The sequence below is a fragment of the Myxine glutinosa genome, chromosome 4, assembly GCF_964187855.1.
Source record: "Myxine glutinosa chromosome 4, kmMyxGlut1.1, whole genome shotgun sequence".
Lineage (NCBI taxonomy): Eukaryota > Metazoa > Chordata > Myxini > Myxiniformes > Myxinidae > Myxine > Myxine glutinosa.
In genome coordinates, this window is record NC_136264.1 from 123284284 (window position 1) to 123306890 (window position 22607).

At 47.3% G+C, this 22607-nt stretch overlaps 1 protein-coding gene across 4 annotated transcripts in view; it reads right to left on the reverse strand.

Moving 5' to 3' along the window:
- Window positions 1–22607, reverse strand: part of LOC137425950 (inositol 1,4,5-trisphosphate-gated calcium channel ITPR1-like) — a 465322-nt gene that overhangs the window by 230343 nt on the left and 212372 nt on the right. For all 4 annotated transcript variants that reach the window (XM_078776380.1, XM_078776381.1, XM_078776379.1 and 1 more), the window contains 5 exons: window positions 15479–15604; window positions 14804–14932; window positions 14577–14697; window positions 13475–13662; window positions 11397–11545 (listed from right to left, as the gene is read on the reverse strand). In XM_078776380.1, coding sequence (XP_078632506.1) covers window positions 11397–11545; window positions 13475–13662; window positions 14577–14697; window positions 14804–14932; window positions 15479–15604 — 713 coding nt within the window. The remainder of the gene's footprint in view (window positions 1–11396; window positions 11546–13474; window positions 13663–14576; window positions 14698–14803; window positions 14933–15478; window positions 15605–22607) is intronic.

Sequence of the window (22607 nt, forward strand, 5' to 3'; positions counted from 1 at the left end):
GGTTGCCAGCGTCAGAGGAGAGGAGAAGGTCGTTGGTGATTTTGAGGAGAGCAGTTTCAGTACTGTGGTTGGAGCGGAATCCGGATTGGAATGTTTCATACAGGTTATTGGCAGAGAGGTGATGTTTGAGTTGAGTGGCTACAGCGCGTTCCAAAACTTTTGACAGAAAGGGTAGGTTGGAGATGGGTCTGAAGTTGTTTGGTGTGTTTGTTTGTGGTGTGTTTGGTGTGTTTGTTTTACTAATTTCTAATACAATTTTTGTCTGATCTAAACCGCATTTGACAGGCATACTCTCAGAGGTCCCCTGGGTGGTATCTTATGGGGTCAGGGTCTTAGTCTCCTGTACTCAGGAGCCCGCATGGGGGTGTTCATGATGAAAGTATGGAACTCTCAGTGAAAGTCATGACGGTGTAATGCACAACCGTAAAACAGAAATGGTCTCTGAGTAGCAAGAATATTAAACAGCAGCATTGTTATGATGAAATCTGGACGATCATAATTCCAGTAAGGCATAAAGTCCAGTAATTCCAGTAATCCCACGGGCATGGATGTGTGTGACGAATTTTAAATATATGTCGACTGTTATTTTAGGCGGTGTATTTTCGTTTATCATGGCGCGATTTTAAAAAATATATCTCTGCATTTTCCTCTCCAATACCTCCTCACACTTTACACACACACCGGCCCATGTTTACATACACACACACACACACACACACACACACACACACACACACACACACACACACACACACACACACACACACACACCCACACGTACATCGACACACACACACACACACACACACACACACACACACACACACACACATATGCAAATATGTATACACATATGTATCCACATATATGCACATTATACACATATATACATCTCCACACACACACACACACACACACACACACACACACACACACACACACACACACACACACACACACACACACACACACACACACACACACACACACACACACACACACACACACACAGACATATATATATACATACAACAACATGCATTTTAAGGCCATTTTCCCTGCTAGAGCGGGGGTTAGCCTACATACACATACACACACATATATACACACACACACACGTACACACACACACACACACGTACACATGTCCCACATGTATATATCCCACATCCCACATGTATATACATGTTTAAAGTGTACGTGCCCTTCCCCCCTCCCCCGCCCGGCAACGCTGGGTACTTCTGCTGGTAACTAATAAAATAAAAACGAAGAAATATCTCTCGGTTTCATGAAACTCGGTGGAATTGGATGAAATTCGCTCGGTGAATTCACTCGGTGTATTCGGTTCGGCTCGGTTCACTCGGTTTAAAGACAAAGCGATAATGTCGACATGTTGGGCGGTGTATGATACTTGTTGGCTGTTGGGCGGTGATATTGTAGCGGCTGCCGCTGGGTGTTCACAATCGCCTTGCACCTATCAAGGACGCGGAGCGATCACCATGCCGGACTCGTCCAGGACGCCCGGGCAGGCCCGCGCTCAACTTGCCAGGCCTCGGTCGGGACGCCCGGGCATGCCCGGGCATGCCCGGGCAGGCTCGCCCTCAACTTGCCAGGCCGCAGCCAGGACGCTGGGCCACGCCCCCTGGCGCCGGGCCTGGGCAAACCCCCTGGGTTAATAGATATATATTGCTGACCGATAAACGGGTTTTCAGAGTGCCTGAGTGTTTGATTTCAATAAAGCAACTCAGATGAATTCCAGCTTTTTGTCGCGTCCATTCTTCCGATCGACGTGGGAGCCCCAGCTCCTTCATTGGTGACCTATCGACATGGACACGGCAGTCGCCCTTAAACTGCCTACCTTCTGGGAGGCTCACGCGGCGGTTTGGTTCGCACAGGCGGAGTCCCTGTTCGCCCTGCGAGGCATCACGGCCGACGACACCCGCTTCCACCATGTGGTAGCTGCGCTCGGGTCGGCTACCGCGGCCCGCGCCCTGAGCCTCCTCGAAAGCCCGCCAGCCGCTGACAAATACGGCGCGATTAAGAAGCTTCTCCTCGATGCTTTCATCCTCCCATCGGCGGAACGCGCACGGCGCCTGCTCGAACTGCCTGAGCTCGGCGACACGCGCCCTTCCGAGCGAATGGACTACATGCTTTCACTGCTCGGCGAGCACTCTCCGGCATTCCTGTTCCGGGAGCTGTTCCTCCGTCAGCTGCCTAACCCGGTACGCCTCGCCCTGGCAAGCACGACGATCACAGATCCCCGGGCCCTTGCCAGAGAAGCCGACAAGATCTCCGCTGCAGGACGGCGCATCGCAGCGGCGACATGGGACCCACCGCCGTCCGACGCAACAACCATGGCGCCCGAGCACCCGGCACGGTCGACGGCCGAACTGCCGACGCAATTGGCGGCCGCTCTACCGTGCCGACCACCTCCAGCACGACGACCGAGGCCTCCACCCGACCAAGCGTGGTGTTACTATCATGCCAGGTTCGGACAAAAGGCCCGGACATGCCGACCCCCGTGCACCTTCGGCAGGCCGGGAAACGGCCGGGCCGGCGTTCATTACCAGCCATGAGCGCCGGCCACACGGGCAACTTACTGTTCATCACGGATAAAGCGTCCGGACGGCGCTTCCTGTGCGACACCGGCGCCCAACTGAGCGTCATACCCGCCTCTGACCAGGACAGGCAATCCGCGGTTTGCGGCCCCTCCTTGGTTGCGGCCAACGGATCGACTATCCGCACCTTCGGCCCGCGCAACGTCACCCTCTGCTTCGGCGGCCAACGCTTTGCTTGGACGTTTGTAACCGCCAACGTGCCCATGGCTCTGCTAGGCGCCGACTTCCTCTGCGCACACGGACTGCTGGTGGACGTCCAACGGCGTCGTTTAATCAACGCTGAAACCTTCAGCTCCCTGGTATGCACATTGAGCAGCTCCGCGCCGACCGAGTTGGCATGCACCGTCCCGGCGGCGAACGAGTTTGCTCGCCTGCTCACGGAGTTCCCGGCCCTCACGCGGCCGACGTTTTCGGCCGTCGCAGTACGGCATGGGATCGAACACCACATACCAACCACGGGCCCGCCGGTCTACGCCAGGGCCCGCCGCCTCGACCCAGCCAAGCTCGCCGTAGCGAAGGCCGAATTCGACGCGTTGGAGCACCTCGGCATCGTGCGGCGCTCCGATAGCGCGTGGGCCTCGCCACTGCACATCGTGCCAAAGCCGGGGGGTGGATGGCGCCCGTGTGGCGACTACCGCCGTCTCAATGACGCTACCACCCCCGACAGGTACCCGATCCCGCATATCCAAGACTTCTCCGCCCGTCTGGCGGGACGGGTCATTTTTTCGAAAATTGATCTCATACGGGGATATCACCAGGTACCTGTCAGGGCGGCCGACGTCCCTAAAACGGCAGTCATCACGCCGTTCGGCTTATTCGAATTCTTGCGGATGCCGTTTGGTCTCAAGAACGCGGCTCAGGCGTTCCAGCGCTTGATGGACGGCGTGCTGCGTGACCTGCCGTTCCTTTTCGTTTACCTGGACGACATCCTCGTCGCCAGCACGTCCCGGGCCGAGCACCTCCTCCACCTCCGAACACTGTTCGGGCGCCTCAGCGAGCACGGCCTCATCGTCAACCCGGCCAAATGCCACTTCGGCACGACGGCCGTTGATTCTTTGGGCCACCACATCACCAAGAACGGGGCCGTGCCGCTGCCAACCAAGGTCGAGGCCATCACCACGTTCCCGCGTCCCCGCACCATAAAGGCCCTGCAGGAATTCCTGGGAATGGTGAATTTTTATCACCGCTTCGTGCCCCGCGCTGCTCAACTCATGCGGCCCCTCTACGAAGCCCTCCGGGGCAAGCCGGCCAAGCACGACATCGCCTGGTCCGCAGCAATGGATGCGGCCTTCCAACGCTCAAAGCGGGCCCTCGCCGACGCAACACTGCTCGCTCACCCGGTGCTCAACGCTCCCATCGCCCTCACCACGGATGCCTCCGACTACGCGGTGGGCGCCGTACATGAGCAATGGGTGAACGGGGTTTGGCAGCCACTCGCTTTTTTCAGCCGGCAGCTCCGGCCGAACGAGCTCAAATACAGCACGTTTGACCGGGAGCTCCTCGGTCTACACCTGGCCGTCCGCCATTTCCGCCACCTCCTGGAGGGCCGACCTTTCACGGCGTTCGTCGACCAAAAGCCGTTGGTTTACGCCATGGCCAAGGTCACGGAGCCATGGTCGGCCCGCCAACAGCGCCACCTCTCCGCCGTGTCGGAGTTTACCACGGACATCCGGCACGTCGCCGGCAAAAACAACGCCGTGGCCGACTGTCTTTCCCGGGCCAGCGCGAACGCGGTCCACCTGGGCGTGGATTTTGCGCTTATGGCGGCGGACCAAACCACCGACACCACGGTGCAAGCCCTCCGGGCGGCGGACACGGGCCTCCGCCTGGCCGACATCCCCTGCGCGGACACTGTCCTGCTCTGCGACGTCTCCCAAGGCGAGCCTCGCCCCATCGTGCCCGTCACCTGGCAACGCCGCATCTTCGCCTCCCTCCACGGCCTTTCCCACCCGGGCCGGAAAGCTTCCCAGAAGCTGGTGTCGGCGCGTTTCGTCTGGCACGGCCTTCGTCGGGACGTCCGCGATTGGACCAGCACCTGCACGGCCTGCCAACGGGCCAAGGTCCACCGACACACCCAGGCCCCGCTGGCACCGTTCACCGTGCCCGAACGACGTTTCGACCACGTCAACGTGGATCTGGTGGGCCCCCTCCCCCCGTCACGGGGGTTCACACACCTGCTCACCATGGTGGACAGGACCACCAGGTGGCCGGAGGCCGTTCCCCTCGTCTCCACCACCACCGCCGACGTGGCGCAGGCTTTCATCGCCACCTGGGTCGCCCGCTTCGGCGCACATCTCGTCAGACCGCGGACCACAGTTCACCTCCGAGCTGTGGGGCGCGGTCGCCCGCAACCTGGGGGTCAAGCTCCACCGTACTACGGCCTACCACCCCCAAGCAAACGGGTTGTGCGAGCGATTCCACCGCTCCATGAAGGCCGCGCTCATGGCCGGCCTTCAAGACGGCGGTTGGGCCGACCGGCTGCCGTGGGTCCTTTTGGGCCTTCGCACGGCCCCCAAGGAGGACCTCCAGGCATCCACCGCCGAGCTTGTCTATGGCCAGGTGCTACGCGTCCCGGGCGAATTCGTGCCCGACGCTACCAGTCCCTGGTCAGCAGCTCACCAGCGCTCGGACCTCCAGGAGGCCGCCCGACGGTTTGCCCCCGTGCCAACATCCCACCACGGTGACCCCCAGTCCTACGTCCCCCCAGCACTCCGCACAGCGGAGTATGTTTTTGTGCGTCACGACGCACATCGGTGGCCACTCCAGCCGCCGTACGACGGGCCCTTCCGGGTGCTGCGACGGGACGACAAGTCGTTCGTCATCGACATCGGCGGCAGGTCGGACCGGATTGCAGTGGACCGCCTCAAGCCGGCGCACGTGGACGTCGACCACCCACCACGGGTGGCCCTTCCGCCGCGGCGAGGCCGCCCCCCGTCCACGGTGCCCCCCCACTCGACCGCCCACCACCTCACCGGACCCCCTCCCACGACCCGCCAGGGGTCGCTTCGGCCGGGTCATCAGGACCCCCCTCAAATTGACCCTGCCGGTGCAAGTCGATTCTGGGGGGACGTGTGTAGCGGCTGCCGCTGGGTGTTCACAATCGCCTTGCACCTATCAAGGACGCGGAGCGATCACTATGCCGGGCTCGTCCAGAACGCCCGGGCAGGCCCGCGCTCAACTTGCCAGGCCTCGGTCGGGACGCCCGGGCAGGCTCGCCCTCAACTTGCCAGGCCGCAGCCAGGACGCTGGGCCACGCCCCCTGGCGCCGGGCCTGGGCAAACCCCCTGGGTTAATAGATATATATTGCTGACCGATAAACGGGTTTTCAGAGTGCCTGAGTGTTTGATTTCAATAAAGCAACTCAGATGAATTCCAGCTTTTTGTCGCGTCCATTCTTCCGATCGACGTGGGAGCCCCAGCTCCTTCAATATGGTGTATTTTAAAAAATATATCTGCATTTTCCCGCGTTGGTGACACCGAGTCGTTCTTCATCGACTGTGTCATTCATTTTGGAAATGGAAGTTTCCACGCAACGCATGAATTGTCACGAGTCAAGAGGAAGTGTCTCGTCATCATCAAATGACAAATATATTACATTGTGAAAATTAAAGATTTCAAATAAACCTATTTAAAGTGTATGCGCAAATAACTAATAAATAAAGAAACGAAGAAATATCTCTCGGTAATTTCCTGAACCATATTTTACTTCCGGCTAATAATGTTGAATGAAATAAAAACGAAGAAATATATAATAATAATAATAATAATGCATTTATTTTATATAGCGCTTTTCAGGAAGCCCAAAGACGCTTTGACAGAGTGCAAAACATAATGCATAGCAAAACATAAAAACAATTGCAAAAAATAAGAATCAATAGGGAAATATTCAAAGCACAAAGGAGGGAGAAGGAAAGGAGCTGGTCAGGGGTTAGATGCTGTGGGTTAAATGTTGAATGCAGTGTTGAACAGGTGGGTCTTGAGTGATGTTTTGAATGTGGTGAGTGAGGAGGAGTCTCTGATGGTGTGAGGTAGCGAGTTCCAGAGGGTGGGAGCAGCGATGGAGAAGGCCCTGTCCCCCCAGGATCTAAATTTGGTCCGGATGGGGGGGGGGGGGGGGGGTCAGGAGGTTGGTACCAGGTTGGTACCAGCCCGGGGACGGAGTTCGCTGTCTAAACATGGTAGCGCTAGTCCAGTGGGACCGCCGGGACCCACGTGCACTCACAAGTTGTTCTGCGCGTGGGCGGCAGTATCAGACCGGGGCGCCCAAACGCTCCCCGGCTAAAGTTCATCCTGAAAGCGCCCACATTGTGCGGACAAACCAAGTCAAGGGCCACGTGGTCAGGAGAACCTCGTCCCTTCCGGTCACACTTTGCCTATCGGCCGGCCTCGAAGACCAAAATTGTGACGGTGTCACCCGAAAAACCAAGTCAAGGGCCACGTGGTCAGGAGAACCTCGTCCCTTCCGGTCACACTTTGCCTATCGGCCGGCCTCGAAGACCGAAATTGTGACGGTGTCACCCGAAAAATATGTCGTTTTGTGACGACTGTCATCAAAAGTAAACGGTGAATTCACTCGGTTTATTCGGTTCGGCTCGGTTCACTCGGTTTAAAGAAAAAGCGATAATGTCGACATGTTGCCGTCTGTCATGTTGGGCAGTGTATGATACATGTTGGGCGGTGTATGATACATATTGGGCGGTTGTTGGCGGTTGAGCGGTGGGCGGTGATATGGTGTATTTTTAAAAATATATCTCTGCATTTTCCCGCGTTGGTGACACCGAGTCGTTCTTCATCGACTGTCATTCATTTTGGAAATGGAAGTTTCCACGCAACGCATGAATTGTCACGAGTCAAGAGGAAGTGTCTCGTCATCATCAAATGACAAATATATTACATTGTGAAAATTAAAGATTTCAAATAAACCTATTTAAAGTGTATGCGCAAATAACTAATAAATAAAGAAACGAAGAAATATCTCTCGGTAATTTCCTGAACCATATTTTACTTCCGGCTAATAATGTCGAATGAAATAAAAACGAAGAAATATATGTCGTTTTGTGACGACTGTCATCAAAAGTAAACGGTGAATTCACTCGGTTTATTTGGTTCGGCTCGGTTCACTCGGTTTAAAGAAAAAGCGATAATGTCGACATGTTGCCGTCTGTCATGTTGGGCGGTGTATGATACATGTTGGGCGGTGTATGATACATATTGGGCGGTTGTTGGCGGTTGGGCGGTGGGCGGTGATATGGTGTATTTTTAAAAATATATCTCTGCATTTTCCCGCGTTGCTGACACTGAGTCCAAAACCATCGATAAAAAAGAAATCAGATGGTGAGTTAGATTGGAGATAAAGGCGTGAGAGAGACTCAATGGCCTTGAAGTTACAGGCGTTTGAGAATTCATTTCGTTCTATAAACGGCAACTTTCATCGGATTTTCTTCCCGTTTTTTTTCAACCGAGTCTAAAACTATGTTAGCGACTGTGAAAAATGAAATGATATATCGAATTTGATTTGAAATAAAACTGGGAGAGAGAGCAAGACACCACGGGCCTACAAAACAGGCCTCAAAGCTATGTGAGTTAATAAAATGGTGGATATTTGTTTATATGAAGCGAAGCCTCTCCCACAATGGGTGGAGCTATGGGTGGAGCTACTCTGCAAACCGAGTAAGCCACACCCCGGACAGACGCCCAACAGACAGACAGACAGAATCATCTACGGCTATTATAATAGAGATTAGTGTTTGAGCTATTGGCCATAATCCCATGTGATGAGTAATGTAGATTTTTATACCACTCAGAACTAGTTTGTTCCTCCCATGTCGCAACACAGATTGGCACCAACGCTCCATTGAACCACTTAGATACACTTGCTTGCCTCAATACACAACAAACTTGCCTCAATAACAACATGATGTTCATGAGATATCCTCAATAACAACATGAGATATCCTCAATAACATGATGTACATGAGATACATATTGGATTTGGGGATGAATGAGAAAGTGCATCTTAATCTCATAAAACACAAGACTGAAAGTATTTTACAACATCCTCAAATCATCAGAAATCGTGACGACTACTACTACTTACTACTACTACTACCAACTAACAACTAACAACTACAACTACTTACCAGGTGGGGTTGACGACTATTACTACTATTTTTTTTCCCAGGAAGGAGCATGCGCACTACTACCGAAGCAATTTCTTGGCAAGGGTCATACTGAATGTTTTGCCATTGTCCGTGCCCTATCTTTTTAAATGCTGAACCTCAAGCAAGGACGCAGCACGTACCATTTTTTTTTTTTAGAAGAGTCTTTGGTATGACTCAGTCGTGGTTTGAACCACCGAGCTCCCAGACTCCGAGTGGATGCTCTAACCATTAAGCCATCGAGTCTGGTTACTATACTGATACTAACTACATTCACGACTCCAGTTATTTGCAGCATCGTGTGTGGTCGGCTGGGACAATTTTACCCTGTCCTTCAACAACTGGCTGCATGGCTGGGATTGTCCTTTAGCTGAGGGTGCAGGAATATATTATTTGTTCACAGTGCTGCCAATAACTCTCAAACTCTTCACGAAAGACATCTTATGATCTGTAACGTCCAACAATGACCACTGATGGCAGACAGGTCATCCAGATTAACATATTTTCAATGGACGGTGCACACATTGATGGATCACTCTGCGTGTACCAAACACCAGGATGGCAGTTTATAGCTAGGCCAAGATTTGAACCCAGGCTTATAGCTCTTATAATATTACTAGCCTTGACTAAATATACAACAAAAAAACAGTTCAAAGGTGAGTGTTAATAACTCTAAATCTAGGCTATTGTGTTAGTCGTAATTCAGAAACTGGGAACCCTTCTTAAGTCCATCATCTGCCTGACAACAAATAATTATGCACTGACAAACCAGATTAAATGGTTGGTGGAGTAATCATGTACACAACGCAGGTCGCGACACCGCACTTTTCAGCTGTTTTTATGTCGTCGGAGGCATTATGTTTTCGGGTTGTACGTCCTTCCGTCCGTCCATATGGGCTAAACCTCGTTTTTCTCAGCAACCACATGTCCGATTGAGACGAAACTTTCAGGGTAGGAGTGACACCCATGCAGTGTTTTTATGATAATTGTGATGTCATAGGTCACTTGGTATGGCAGCCATCTTGGATTAAAAGCAAATAATTAAATTTTTTTTATCAGAAACCGCTGAATGGAAAAATTTGAAACTTGGCACATTGTCAAGTACTCCCAATGGGGAACAAAAGCATGATAATGATGACATCATAGGTGAAGTGGTATACCAGCCAAAAACATTTTAATCAAATTCCTTATCCTAAAAATCTGAAATTGCATGCGCATGATCTATGACCCATTTGTATTGCAATAGTAAATTTATGACATCAAAGGTCACATGGTTTGGCAGCCATATCGGATTGAAGGAAAATATTAAATAATTATATCTCTGAAACTGCTCACCCTACCGATGCAAAATTTTACAAATATCATCTAACAGCGCTGTTGCATATAGTTTGAAAATGATGATGTCATAGGTCACGTGGTTTGGCAGCCATCTTGGATAGAAAAAGGAACCTTATCCGATCAACACGAAACTTCAGAAACGTGATCCCGTACCCATACATATGCAGAGTGATGGCATCTACCCGTTGTGGGACTATGCGGAGTCATATTGGCGACACAGTCACATTGATTTAGTTGTTTATAAAACGGTGATCCCAGAAAGTAGCATGCACATAATTTGCATGCAGGACAAGGTCAATGGGAGATGACATCATCGCACTTTTACATTCATTACAAGAATGTTAGTTGACAAATTAATGGATAAAGCAACACAGTATATATGATTCGGGGATCCCAGAATTACGCACCATGTGCTCAGATGCCAATGCTAAAGTGCCAACCCACAGACTGATATTAAAGAAGAGGATTGTTTCAACCCAGACTTGGTGGCATATTTTTAAAATGTCCAATAGAGTTTATCAAGTTCTACAGCATTCTGTGATATTAAAAAAACGAACAGCCTGAAAGGTCCATCTACATACTAAGTATGCAAAAATATCATTCTATGTCAATATTGTTCTATGTGACATGTACAGTGAGGTCCAAAAGTATACCAATGCATTCCCAAAGTTTGGAAACTTTTTTTGTATACATGATTTAGGCTCGTGGAAAAGCTCGAGCACAATGGAAGGGAATGAAATGGAAAGAGGGAAACATCAACAGCAGAGTAGAAGGAAGAGTGAGTGAGATCAATGGGAGGGGTAGAAGGACACATGGGGGTGAAAAGATGGGCAAAATCTGAATGAAACAGCAAGAAGAGGAAGGAAAAGCCGGGATGAAACCGAAAAGGAACAAATCAACCAACGGATCATTTGTGGAAATGGAGCTCATGAGTATGGATGGGAATGATCTGGAACTGGGTCAGAACTTTTCAATCTCTCGCCGTCTGTCCTGAAAGTGTCGAAACTTGGTTCATTAATTAAATCCAGGTGATAATTACATCGGCCAATCAGGAAAGGGTCATTTAATTTGACTCAGTGCACAACATATTGAAGTGTGTATCGATAAGTGTGCTGTGAGAATATATGGTTGTTTCAATATTTCTTGAGTCTGTCTCAGTGTTGTGTCAAAATGTAGTATAAACTGTATTTGAAAATTATTGTCCAAATGTGGAAACAAGTTAAATACACGTGGTTAAATTTTTGCATATCTTGACATATCAGCTTTAACTTTGGGAAACAACCTGCAGATGAAGCCTCCAGCCTCACAGCGCCTGCGTGCCTCAGAGCCAATGGGAAAGAGCAGATCGGGATGTTGTAACACATCGACGAGAACAGACAGCTCAGCACGAGCCAGCGGAGCCAGCCATTCCTCCAACACTCGCACCACCTCCTGGTCATGTGTCGGCAGCATCACAGGTAGAGTGAAAGCATGGTGTCACGTCATGCAAAACACTGCTCCCATTATGATACATCATGATGCTCATTTCAACACAACTACAGCAGACTCTCATAAATGGACTTGTCATTATGTGGAAAATGAATCGCACCAGAATCCCACCACCCTCAGCTCCCAACCTCTCAGAAAGTTAATAAAACGGACCATCTCGAGTTCAGGTTGCGTTAGTTAGTGTGACATACCGCTGTGGCTTCACCCAAATTAAATTTTTCTTAAAACAAAAATAAATTCCAGATTTCACCTTTTGGTTTTGACATGATTTCCCCATTTGGCCATAACAGCGCTGGACTAATTTCGCCATTATAGAAAGTTTTACTTAATTTCGCCACTATGGCTGAATGGATTTTGATTTTCGTTTTTAATCAAATAATTATACAGCTCCATGTTCGAAATGTATTCATTAAAAATGTGATGTCCAGAAAAAATGTCCATTCAATACCCCCACCACCAAAGGTGTATGGAGGTTATGTTTTCATCCCTGTCTGTCTGTCCGTTTGTGAACAAAATATCTCAAAAAGTTGAGGACGGATTCGGACGAAATTTGGTCGAGATGTAGCGTATGTGACAAGGACGAAAGATTCGATTTTCGTGAAGATCCGGATTCGGATCCGGCTACTAGAATTTTTAAAAGTGATTCTTCACCATTGGGAGATCGGGCCAAAAACGATACATAGCAGGATATCTCAAAAAGTTATGGATGGATTTGGACGAAACTTGGTGGACCGGTTGGGTGTCTGACAAGGACAAATATATTCGATTTTGGTGAAGATCTGCATATGGATTCGGATATGATATTTATTGAATTTTTAAGTGATTCTTCACCATTGGGAGATCGGGCCAAAAACTATACATAGCAGGCTATCTCAAAAAGTTGTGGATGGAGTTGGACAAAACTTAGTCGACCGGTTGTGTGTGACAAGGAAGAATCTATTAAATTTTGGTGAAGATCCAGATTCGGATCCGGCTAGTAGAATTTTTTAAATGATTCTTCACCATTGGGAGATTGGGCCAAAAACGATGCATAGCAGGATATCTCAAAAAGTTATGTACGGATTTGGACGAAACTTGGTGTGCCGGTTGGGTGTCTGACAAGGACAAATAGATTCGATTTTAGTGAAGATCTGAATATGGATTCGGATATGAGAATTATTTAATTTTCTTAAGTGATTCTTCACCATTGGGAGATCGGGCCAAAAACGATACATAGCAGTATATCTCAAAAAGTTATGTACGGATTTGGACGAAACTTGGTGTGCCGGTTGGGTGTCTGACAAGGACAAATAGATTCGATTTTAGTGAAGATCTGAATATGGATTCGGATATGAGAATTATTTAATTTTCTTAAGTGATTCTTCACCATTGGGAGATTGGGCCAAAAACGATGCATAGCAGGATATCTCAAAAAGTTATGTACGGATTTGGACGAAACTTGGTGTGCCGGTTGGGTGTCTGACAAGGACAAATAGATTCGATTTTAGTGAAGATCTGAATATGGATTCGGATATGAGAATTATTTGATTTTCTTAAGTGATTCTTCACCATTGGGAGATCGGGCCAAAAACGATACATAGCAGTATATCTCAAAAAGTTATGTACGGATTTGGACGAAACTTGGTGGGCTGGTTGGGTGTCTGACAAGGATGAATCGATTCAATTTTGGTGAAGCTCCGGATCCAGGTCCAGCTAGTATAATTTTTAAGTGATTCTTCACCATTGAGAGATATGGCCAACCAGGTGGTATGCTCTCTTCTGAGTGCCGTTCTAGTTATACATTAAATTGATTGCAACAAGTTTCTTGTAACAAGACAACTCAAATATACCAACGATCTAAAGGACAGCAAATTTATGACTGAGGGCTCTGACCTGCAGCCTCTCTATGATGTGTCGGTAGTCCAGAGACAGGCCTGCCATCGAGTCTCTCCGTGCCAAGTTGCGTGCACTTTGGCGCCAACTTTGTGCCGTCTTCTGGATCAGCTGGGCATGGGGTCGCTGGAACAGTGTGCTCACCTGTCCATCTAAGTCCAAAGGTACTGCGATGCCCCTCGTTTTGGCTATATTCAGTAGAGGGAAAGGAGGGCAAGGCCGAAGAATTAGAATGCTTTCAAACATATACAGCCTGTCCCTTAAATAGATACCTTTTCTTTGAATACATCAAGCATGCACAACTTTCCAGTTGGAACCGAAATGGAACAGTTGGAGTGACGTTTGAAGTTTTGTTTCGTACTCAAGTTGTCCACCTTCTTTTTAAATTAACATTATCTTTCTTTCTTTTTTTGTGAATGAGCTGTTCGTGAATTCCTTGATTCAACGTTCCCCAACAAATGTATAGGTGGTGGTGAACCCACTGCCTGGCCCCCCAAGATCCCTGGACCTGACTCCATGTGATTTTCCTTTGTGAAGATTCATCGAGCACACACTTTATGCCACACGCCCACAGTCATCGGATGAGCTACGTGATCGCATCACTCGTGCTGCGCAGTGCCTATCAATGCCGTCTGTACAAAAGTTATGGACAATCTCGTTCATTGCCTCCAGACGTGCATTGAAAGAGGACACGTTGAGTACGTAATAAAAAAAAAATTCAAAATTTACTCTAACTATTCATTATTTATTTATCTGGAGTTTATCTGTTCCATATTTATCTGGAAATTTGTGCATGCTTGTTTTATTTAAGAAATAAAAATCGGTCCACTGGACTTGTAGCTTATCTGGGGCCTGGCCTAATGTCGTCACCCAAATTATTGGAGCATTCTGACTGGTGGGTCTGGAGAAAAAGATTTTTGAAGGAAGTTACTAAGTCGGCCATTTTGACAAACTTCCGGTCACGTGACCAGAACGAGCTTTGCAATCCCTGTCACCAGTCAGGAGTGGATTCCAGCCAGATCGGCCAAGCTGAATTTCTATGTTTAGTTTCTATTATGAAGTTCTGGCCAACGATGCAGAATACCGGTAGATAGGAACAAACCAACTTCAGCGAGAGTCTTTATACAGCTCTCCACGCAAGCCTTCTGTCCAAAAGATGGCCAAGAGCAATGGTAGAGCCGAAACGCACCCTGAAGCAGCTGCACAAACACTGGCTGTCGGGTCTGCAGGAAGCAAAAGGATTACGTTTGTGGGTGCGGTGAGGAAGGAGGTGGTGGTTATGTGGAAATAAAAACACAAAAATGTATCGTAACGGTGTGTGGCAATCACCTGCAGACTGGTGCTCTGATCAGAGAAGGGTGAGCTGAAGAAGCTGCTGATGAGATTCATGACGGTCTCGGTGATGTAGCGCTCCAACTCCACGGGAGCGTGTCGCCGATCCAGGGATGTATTGCAGACCTGCTCGTCCAAGGATAAAAAGAGTCGATACAAAATCAGATAATTTCACTTGGTAACTTTGGGTCGAAATACATTGACTTGTCTGACGATGCTAACTTGCTAACCATGGTAAGCAACATCGATCTGAAGTCAATGATTCGACTTCAGATTCCTTAAAATGCCCCCCCCCCCCCCCATCCCTCCGCCCACAGTCATTCTCATTATGACTCCCCATCTCCTACTTCTTTAAGGGCCGAAATTATTCCCACATAATTGGGGTGTCAGCTGGGGCAAATCATTGGCTGAAGTCTTTCACGAGCTGGATTGGCCAGGTCCGAATTTCGACTGGAGCCGATTGGGTGAGGGATGTGGAATTTGTTCAGGGTGTTAGGGATGACTCGTCTACTTTTCACGAAAGGCACTATCCTTAATGTCCACCAACTAATGCTATCAGACAGGACGTCTAGTTTAACATCCAGATGGGGGACATCTTGCCAGCGAAGCACCAATCCAACAGTTTACAGTCCACCGGGCCACACCCCCACATGCATTGCCTCAAAAACTCACTTGACTGATGTCCACCAGGAAGCTCTCGAAGAGTGTCCACATGTGATTGCTTGTATAGATCTCTTTCATTTCCACCTCAGTGTCTACATAGCAGTGATGCAGAAAGTTCACGTAGGCCACCTTCACCTGTCAATGACGTACATATTTGCATCAACATGAATGCTGTTCACAGCAACATGAACAACAACTGTGATGTCATCATCAAGAACGATTCCTTTTTTTAATAAGGAACATCAAGACAAACATTGAAATGAAAGCGGTAAATATTGCATTGAGATAGCAATGGTGGACTGACTGATACAATTACATGAGGAGCAAAGAAGTGAAATCTCCCCAGTTCATTTCCTCCATGTATTGTCACTCTCTCCACCCGCTCACGACCCCTGTTCTTGCCATCTCCCCAATCTTGCTTTTTCCATCTTTTTCTGGCTTGTGAATCATGGAATGATTGTGGTGCACGGATTTTAAGTGTTTCGACTCACCCAGGTTCAGCTCTATTGTGGGGGAGATAGCGCTTCCTTCTGTGGGGCTGTTAATGTGTTCCTCGTTTTATCTCGGGTGTTACATTATGTGTTCATTATTGGGTTTGGAACGACTCGCATTAATCTTTGGAGTGGGGTGTGGGGGGGAGATGGGGTGAGGGAGGGGACAGGGCTTTATACCAGATACGTTGCTGTGAAGATTGCAAATGGTGCTTAGCTCTTCTGATTGGTCATGAGACATGGTCCCTCCCATTTCAGGTTTCCCATGTTCTTTTGAGTGTTCAACACCTTTTAAAGATGAATCAACATTTCTGGACTTGGGAACATTCTCTGCCATAAAGTCTAGGAAATCTGGCCATTATTCACTAAACTTAGAACAAATGGCAACAGAATTTTGTTTTACCACACTGCATTTCAATGAGGGCACAGAACACTAAACGAAAAAGTCCAAATAAATCTCTGTTGTGGAAATATGTCAAGTTTGTATACATCCAATATGGCCACTAAATATCAATATTTTGGCATATCTTTGCTCTCAAATGACATATTGGGGTGTTTTCTAATTCTCGAATGGGGTTTTTGGCCACAAGGACGTACTTATATTGCTTGCCTAACTTTATACTTCATGTGTTATTTTCTGTTGCAGGGTATTATACTAATGCATTATTACTGTATATTTACTAATTCATGTATTGTTACCAACTACTCTTTTGAGGAAAATGATATAGAAGTCTATCTATCAAGAATGATAATATTAGTCTGTCGGTCTTTAAGAAAAAATGAACCTGGTTTTTTGGTCCTCTGGGTCTTTTGGGTCCTGGGTTAAGTATTTCAGGTTACGTATTATGTTAGGTATTGTGGGTGGTGTCAGTTCAGCTGTCCAACCAATGGGTGAAGAGCGGACATACATGCATACATATATATATTTACATAATCACAAACACTTGCTCCATTATGTATAGATTATATATACATTTGCAGTTGGTCACTGGCTTTGACACCAGTACAATATTTATTACGGACACTAGGTATCAAAAATCTCCATATATAGAACAAACAGTTTCAAATGGAGCACCTCGCCACCATTAAGAGCATTTAAATTTCATCAGATGTGTCAAAAAATGTGAATTGTTGTTCCCAGCTCGAGAAAGTAAGATGCCATTTTAAGAGGGAATAATTTGTAATTTGATAAAAACTAGTACACCCGCTCTCAGCAGGAAGAGTCATTTTATTATCCTCTCTGGGGTATATAGATTACAGTAGATCTAGGATCGGGTTACAGTAGATCTAGTCTGGTGGACGTGATAAGCATATAATGCCTCATGAACGTCAAGTTTCTCCCTTTCCTCCCATTCAGTTTAGTGTTAAAAACAGTAGTGACTGGTTAAACATACATGTTTGTGGTTTATAATATTTTTTTTACTTACAGTAGGGGTGCCCCACAAAATGCCATGATAAGCTATTTATATACGTTAACACAGCGTTTGTACAAGGAGGAAAAACCCCTTGAGGAGGGGGATATTATTAGTCCTAATGGTTAGGGCGGTGGGCTTGGGATCCTAAGGTCCTGAGTTCAAATCCCGTTCAGCTGCTGAATTAATAGCTGGTGGAGTTGACTCAGCCTGTCATCCCTCCGAGGTAGGCAAAATGAGCACCAGGGCACTGGATCCTCCCCCAAGAGAGGTGGCAGGATTTTCACTCTGGCCACCGTAAAAACACCTCATTCTGTAGCACACAGTAGTGTGTGTCGGGATGATGATGAGGAGTCGTCCTAGGATGCATTGACGTGCTGATCCAGCGTTCGTTCCCATATATACAGTCGTGGCCAAAAAATATTGGCACCCTTTCACTTTTTTCAAATAACTCACAATTTTCTCGAAAAAAAAGTTGAAATTGACAAAAGTATTTGGTCTTCACAATTCTTTATTTCACTACTAATATTATAGAACCTTTGTTTTTGATTCAGAACTTAATGTATCCTTTTAAATCAGAAAATAAAAAGAAATGGCATTGACAAAATTATTGACACCCTCGACTTCATATTTGGTGGTGCAGCCTGTGATGAAAATAACTGCAGTGAAGCGCTTCCTCTAGCCATGAATGAGCTTCCTAGACCTCTCTACTGGTAATTTGCCCCACTCTTCTTTTTCAAACTGCTCCAGTTCTCCCAGATTTGAAGGGTGCCTTCTCCCAACTGCTGTTTTCAGATCTCCCCACAGGTGTTCAATGGCATTTATATCTGGACTCATTGCTGGCCACTTCAGAACAGTCCAGCCTTTTGTCTTGAACCATTCCTGGGTGCTTTATGAAGTGTGTTTGGGGTCATTGTCCTGCTGCAAGACAAATGACCTTCAACATAGAACCAGCTTTCTGACACTGGGTGAATATTGCGCTCCAAAATTCCTTGGTAATCTCCTGATTTCATGATGCCGTGCACACATTCAAGGCACCCAGTGCCAGAGGCAGCATAGCAACCTCAAAACATCACTGAACCTCCTCCATGTTTGACTGTAGGGAAGGAGTTCTTTTCTTTGAAGGCTTCATTTTATTTTTTGTAAACATAGAGATGATGTGCTTTACTAAAAAGCTCGAATGGGTCTCATGTGTCCACGGGACATTCTCCCAGAAGGATTTTGGCTTATTCAGGTGTGTTTTGGAAAACTCCAATCGCTTTCTTGTGTCTCTCTCTCAGCAGTGTGGTCCTACCATCGAACCCTCTTTCAATGAGTTGGCAATGGATGGTGCGAGTTGAAACTGTCGTACCTTGTGTCTGAAGGTCAGCTTGAATCTGTTTGGCAGTTGATCGAGGTGCTCCCTCCACCATTTGAACAATCCTTTGCTGCAATCTTCGATCAGGTTTTCTCTTGCGGCCACATCCAGGGAGGTTGGCCACTGTGCCATGGGCCTTAAACTTCCTGATAACATTGCAACACAGGAACATCAAGGTCTCTGGAGATGGACTTGTAGCCTTGAGATTGTCCATGCTTGGCTACAATCTTGTGTCTGACCTCCTCAGACAATTCTCTGGTTTTCTTTCTTTTCTCCATGTTCATTGTGGTGCACACAGTGACACAAAACAGCAGAATGACTAGTCTAGTAGGAAGACTAGGTCCCCCTGCACCCCCCGGAGATATACTTCTAATCAGTGTTTCTAGATTGGAAAAAATGTGTAGAAAATGACTAGCTATGGCCCCAAGCTGAAAATATGTCCCACATACCATTTTTATGCAAATTACTGCTGCCATTATCAAAAAAACGATTTTTGACATATCTCAGCCAATATTGCAGATAATTGAAAAATGAAGGTGTCTAGACCCATGTTTTGAAGGGCATAGATCATGATAGAACTATTCATAACATGATTACATGTGTCTATGGTATACTAGTATGCTAATTAGTGCTTTATTTACAAAATAATCACAGTTTTACGAAATAATAGACTCATATTAAGGTCCGTCTACACAGACGTTAACACAAAGTTTTATTTTTCTAAATATTACAACTGTCAAAATAGTCCTAGCACTCAATGTGACCACTCTTCTCTTGCTTGTTTTAGATAAACATCATTAGCATTAGTGATTCTACACTGAGTCAGTCATCATCATTTTCATCGAAATCGTCAGAGTCAAACTCTTCTTCTCCTTCCTCTTCCTCCTCCTCTTCGTGCTCTCCTGTGTTCAGAAGATCCACCAGTGAGGTTGGTAGGATGGGACCACTGGACCACATTGGTTTCAACAGTCCTTCATCAGATGCGTGGTTCTCAGTCCACTGATAACACCTTTGAGAGATCCACTTGTTACTAGTTGTGCCTCAAAGAGAATCTCTGCATATCCAGAACCACGCATCTTGTGTCCAGTGAGCATCCCGATGTAGTTCATGGATGTGTGGAAGGGTCCAATCGTTACTACATGACTAGCAAATTCATTTGGCCAGCGCCAGATGATGGGAAGGGCTTTCATGCAGACACCCAGATCAAATGTATTCAGGACCCATCTCTGACCCACCTCAGCAGTTGCTGCCTCGGAACGCTTCAGTAGCTCACGAACAACTGCGTTGTCTGTGATCGGTTGGTGGATAGGCGTGCAGTAGTCGACTGTTGATTTGCTGGGTGGGGGAGAACCAGTTGCAGAGGTGAAACCCCCTAGCCCAGGCACAGGCTGCAGGCCACAGCTTCCGATGTATCTGATGAAGAGCCAGATGTAGTACTCTTGCATCGTAGTGGCATAGACTGTGTCATTCTCTGCTGGCGGTGTGAATGATGAGCCTTCAGGGAACTTCGGGCCAACGCGAGTAAAGTGCAAGGGTGGGAGAGTTTTTGGTGTGTCGACCTTCAGGCTACGCTGTTGTGACCTATTGATGGTAGGTAGCATTCGGTCCTTGCTGCTCTCGAACCCGGGCTTGACCTCCTGCACCATGATTCCTCCAGCACTGTTTACAATGTTGCTGCCGTGCACACTGGTAGTGGTTTTATTCAAGTTGTCCCACTCACAGTGGAATACAAGGTTGCCCTCTCCTGTCACAATTTGTGGTGTACGATAAGTTGAGACTTCATCCAGGACCTTGGCGAGAGCAGTTTCCAACTCCAAGGCGAAATCGTAGCTCTCAGAGTGTCCAAGCCTGTGTAGTATTGTGGTGAGCTGTTTGCTTCGGAACAGGTGCCTTACAGTCACACAGAGGAGAATGTGCTTTGGTAACTTCCATTTTCCATCTGACACTGCACGGCACAGATCTTGTCCAATGGAGAAGACCAGACGCTTCACCTTTTCTGTCTCGATGCCCTCCTTGCCAGTCATTAGCACGCTGAGAAAGCGGACAAGGTCTGGAGGTAGGATGTCTTCAGGATTGAGCTCCATGTCTTCAGCTGTTGGTGGCCATGGTTGGTCTTTGCACTCTCTGAAAGCCTGTAGAATACCCTGGCGAAGTTGGAGGGCAACATTTTGGTTCTTGTTTGTGCTTCCGAGTGTGAATGCTCGTGCGAGAGCATTGGAAACTGTTATGTTTGAGCTGTGCACAAGCCAGAAAGAAATGACATCACATTTGTCATGATCAACCTTCGTGAAGTGGATATGCTCCTTGATTGGGTCATTCTGTAGGCGTTTCAGTAGTTTCTCTGACCGATAATTTGAGTTCTCATATCCATTCAGTTTCAGTTCCTCGACATAGAGCAAGCGCAAGGAAGAAAGCTGTAGAACTTTATTCTGCTGGATGACCTGGGTTTGAATGTGTTCCAGTACTGAGTTGAATGCCTTTTCATGGGCGGCTGACATGCAAGCCTGCTCCTTTGGTGCTTCGGCTCTGTGAATCGCACGCTCATAGTTGTAGAATGCTGTGCGGAAAGCTTTAAAACATGACGGATGGTGTTTGGCCTCACATGCAAAGAGGTCTTTGTTTTTCACCTTTCGATGGAGTCGATAGAGACCCATTTTCTCAGCCCGTGTTTCGATTTGCTCCCATGCATTTTCTTTGTTTTTAAAGGATGGGAAGGTTGTAGGCCTCTCAGTATTGCGATGAGCATCTTTGGTCTCAACTTTCTCACAAAATATACACTCTGGCGGGAAGATGGGTTCAGCAGAACCTCCTGGTTTACGAGGAGAGTGATGCCATGATGAGGTTGATGGCCCTGGTTCTGTATCATCTCCCAGACGATGAAAGTGGCGGACAAAGTGCTTATAACACTTGCTGTGATATCCTACTCTTTCTAGGTCATCAGGAAGAGTTGCCGGGATCTGATCACATACTGATTGCATACGACATGGGGAGTCATGCGGTTGGTTGAGACGTCTATCCCGGATCTTTTGAAGCAGTTGCAGTTTTTCTGAAGCAGATCCTTTAATTTTACGGAGGGGCGTGAAATCCCCATGATCAGACATGGATGGTACATGAAGGATGCATGTAGGAGGAGAGCTTTGGGCTGCAGGTTCTACACTCCGTTTTCTTTTGGGCATGCTTGCTGTCGATGTCTACCATCACTGTTAAATGACAAATAAGAAATCACGAATGATGTTAAAAGTGCCTGTGAAAGGAGGCTCTGAGTTTTCAGTGAGGTAACAGAGGTTCTGAGTCATGTTCTACACTAGGGTACTTTTTAGCTGACTAAACCATGTTTAGTGGCATCAAAAGTGCTAATAGCTAAAACATCTAAATTCTTCCACACTAACGTTAGCTATCTAGGCCAATGAAACATTGTGCTAAGTTACTGTAGCTAGCTCAGCTGTCGTGCCTCTTTCTGGTTCAATTCATATACAGAAGTCAACAGATATGTCTCATGTTTGGCATTAACAAAAGTTTAAGTTACACCGACATTAGGAACATACTGTACATAGATGAGGCTAGCTTTAACGTTAGCTAACATGGTGCTAGCTGGCTCAGCTGTTATTCTGCCTGTTTATGATTTCATGCAGAAACTGAAGTCAAGAGTGTGAGTAACATTATAGTTAGCATCTTACCTGGCTAGATTGGAGGATGAATACCAAGAACAACACACAGATGGAATGGAAGACTGAACTTTCAACTGAGGTATTCAATAACATCAACGTTACCAATTGATACGAGCGCGCGACATTACCAATTGATACGAGCGCGCGAGCGCGCATGTTACATGGATGGAAATGTAAAATGGCAGCTATAGCAGCACTAATTTGGATCTC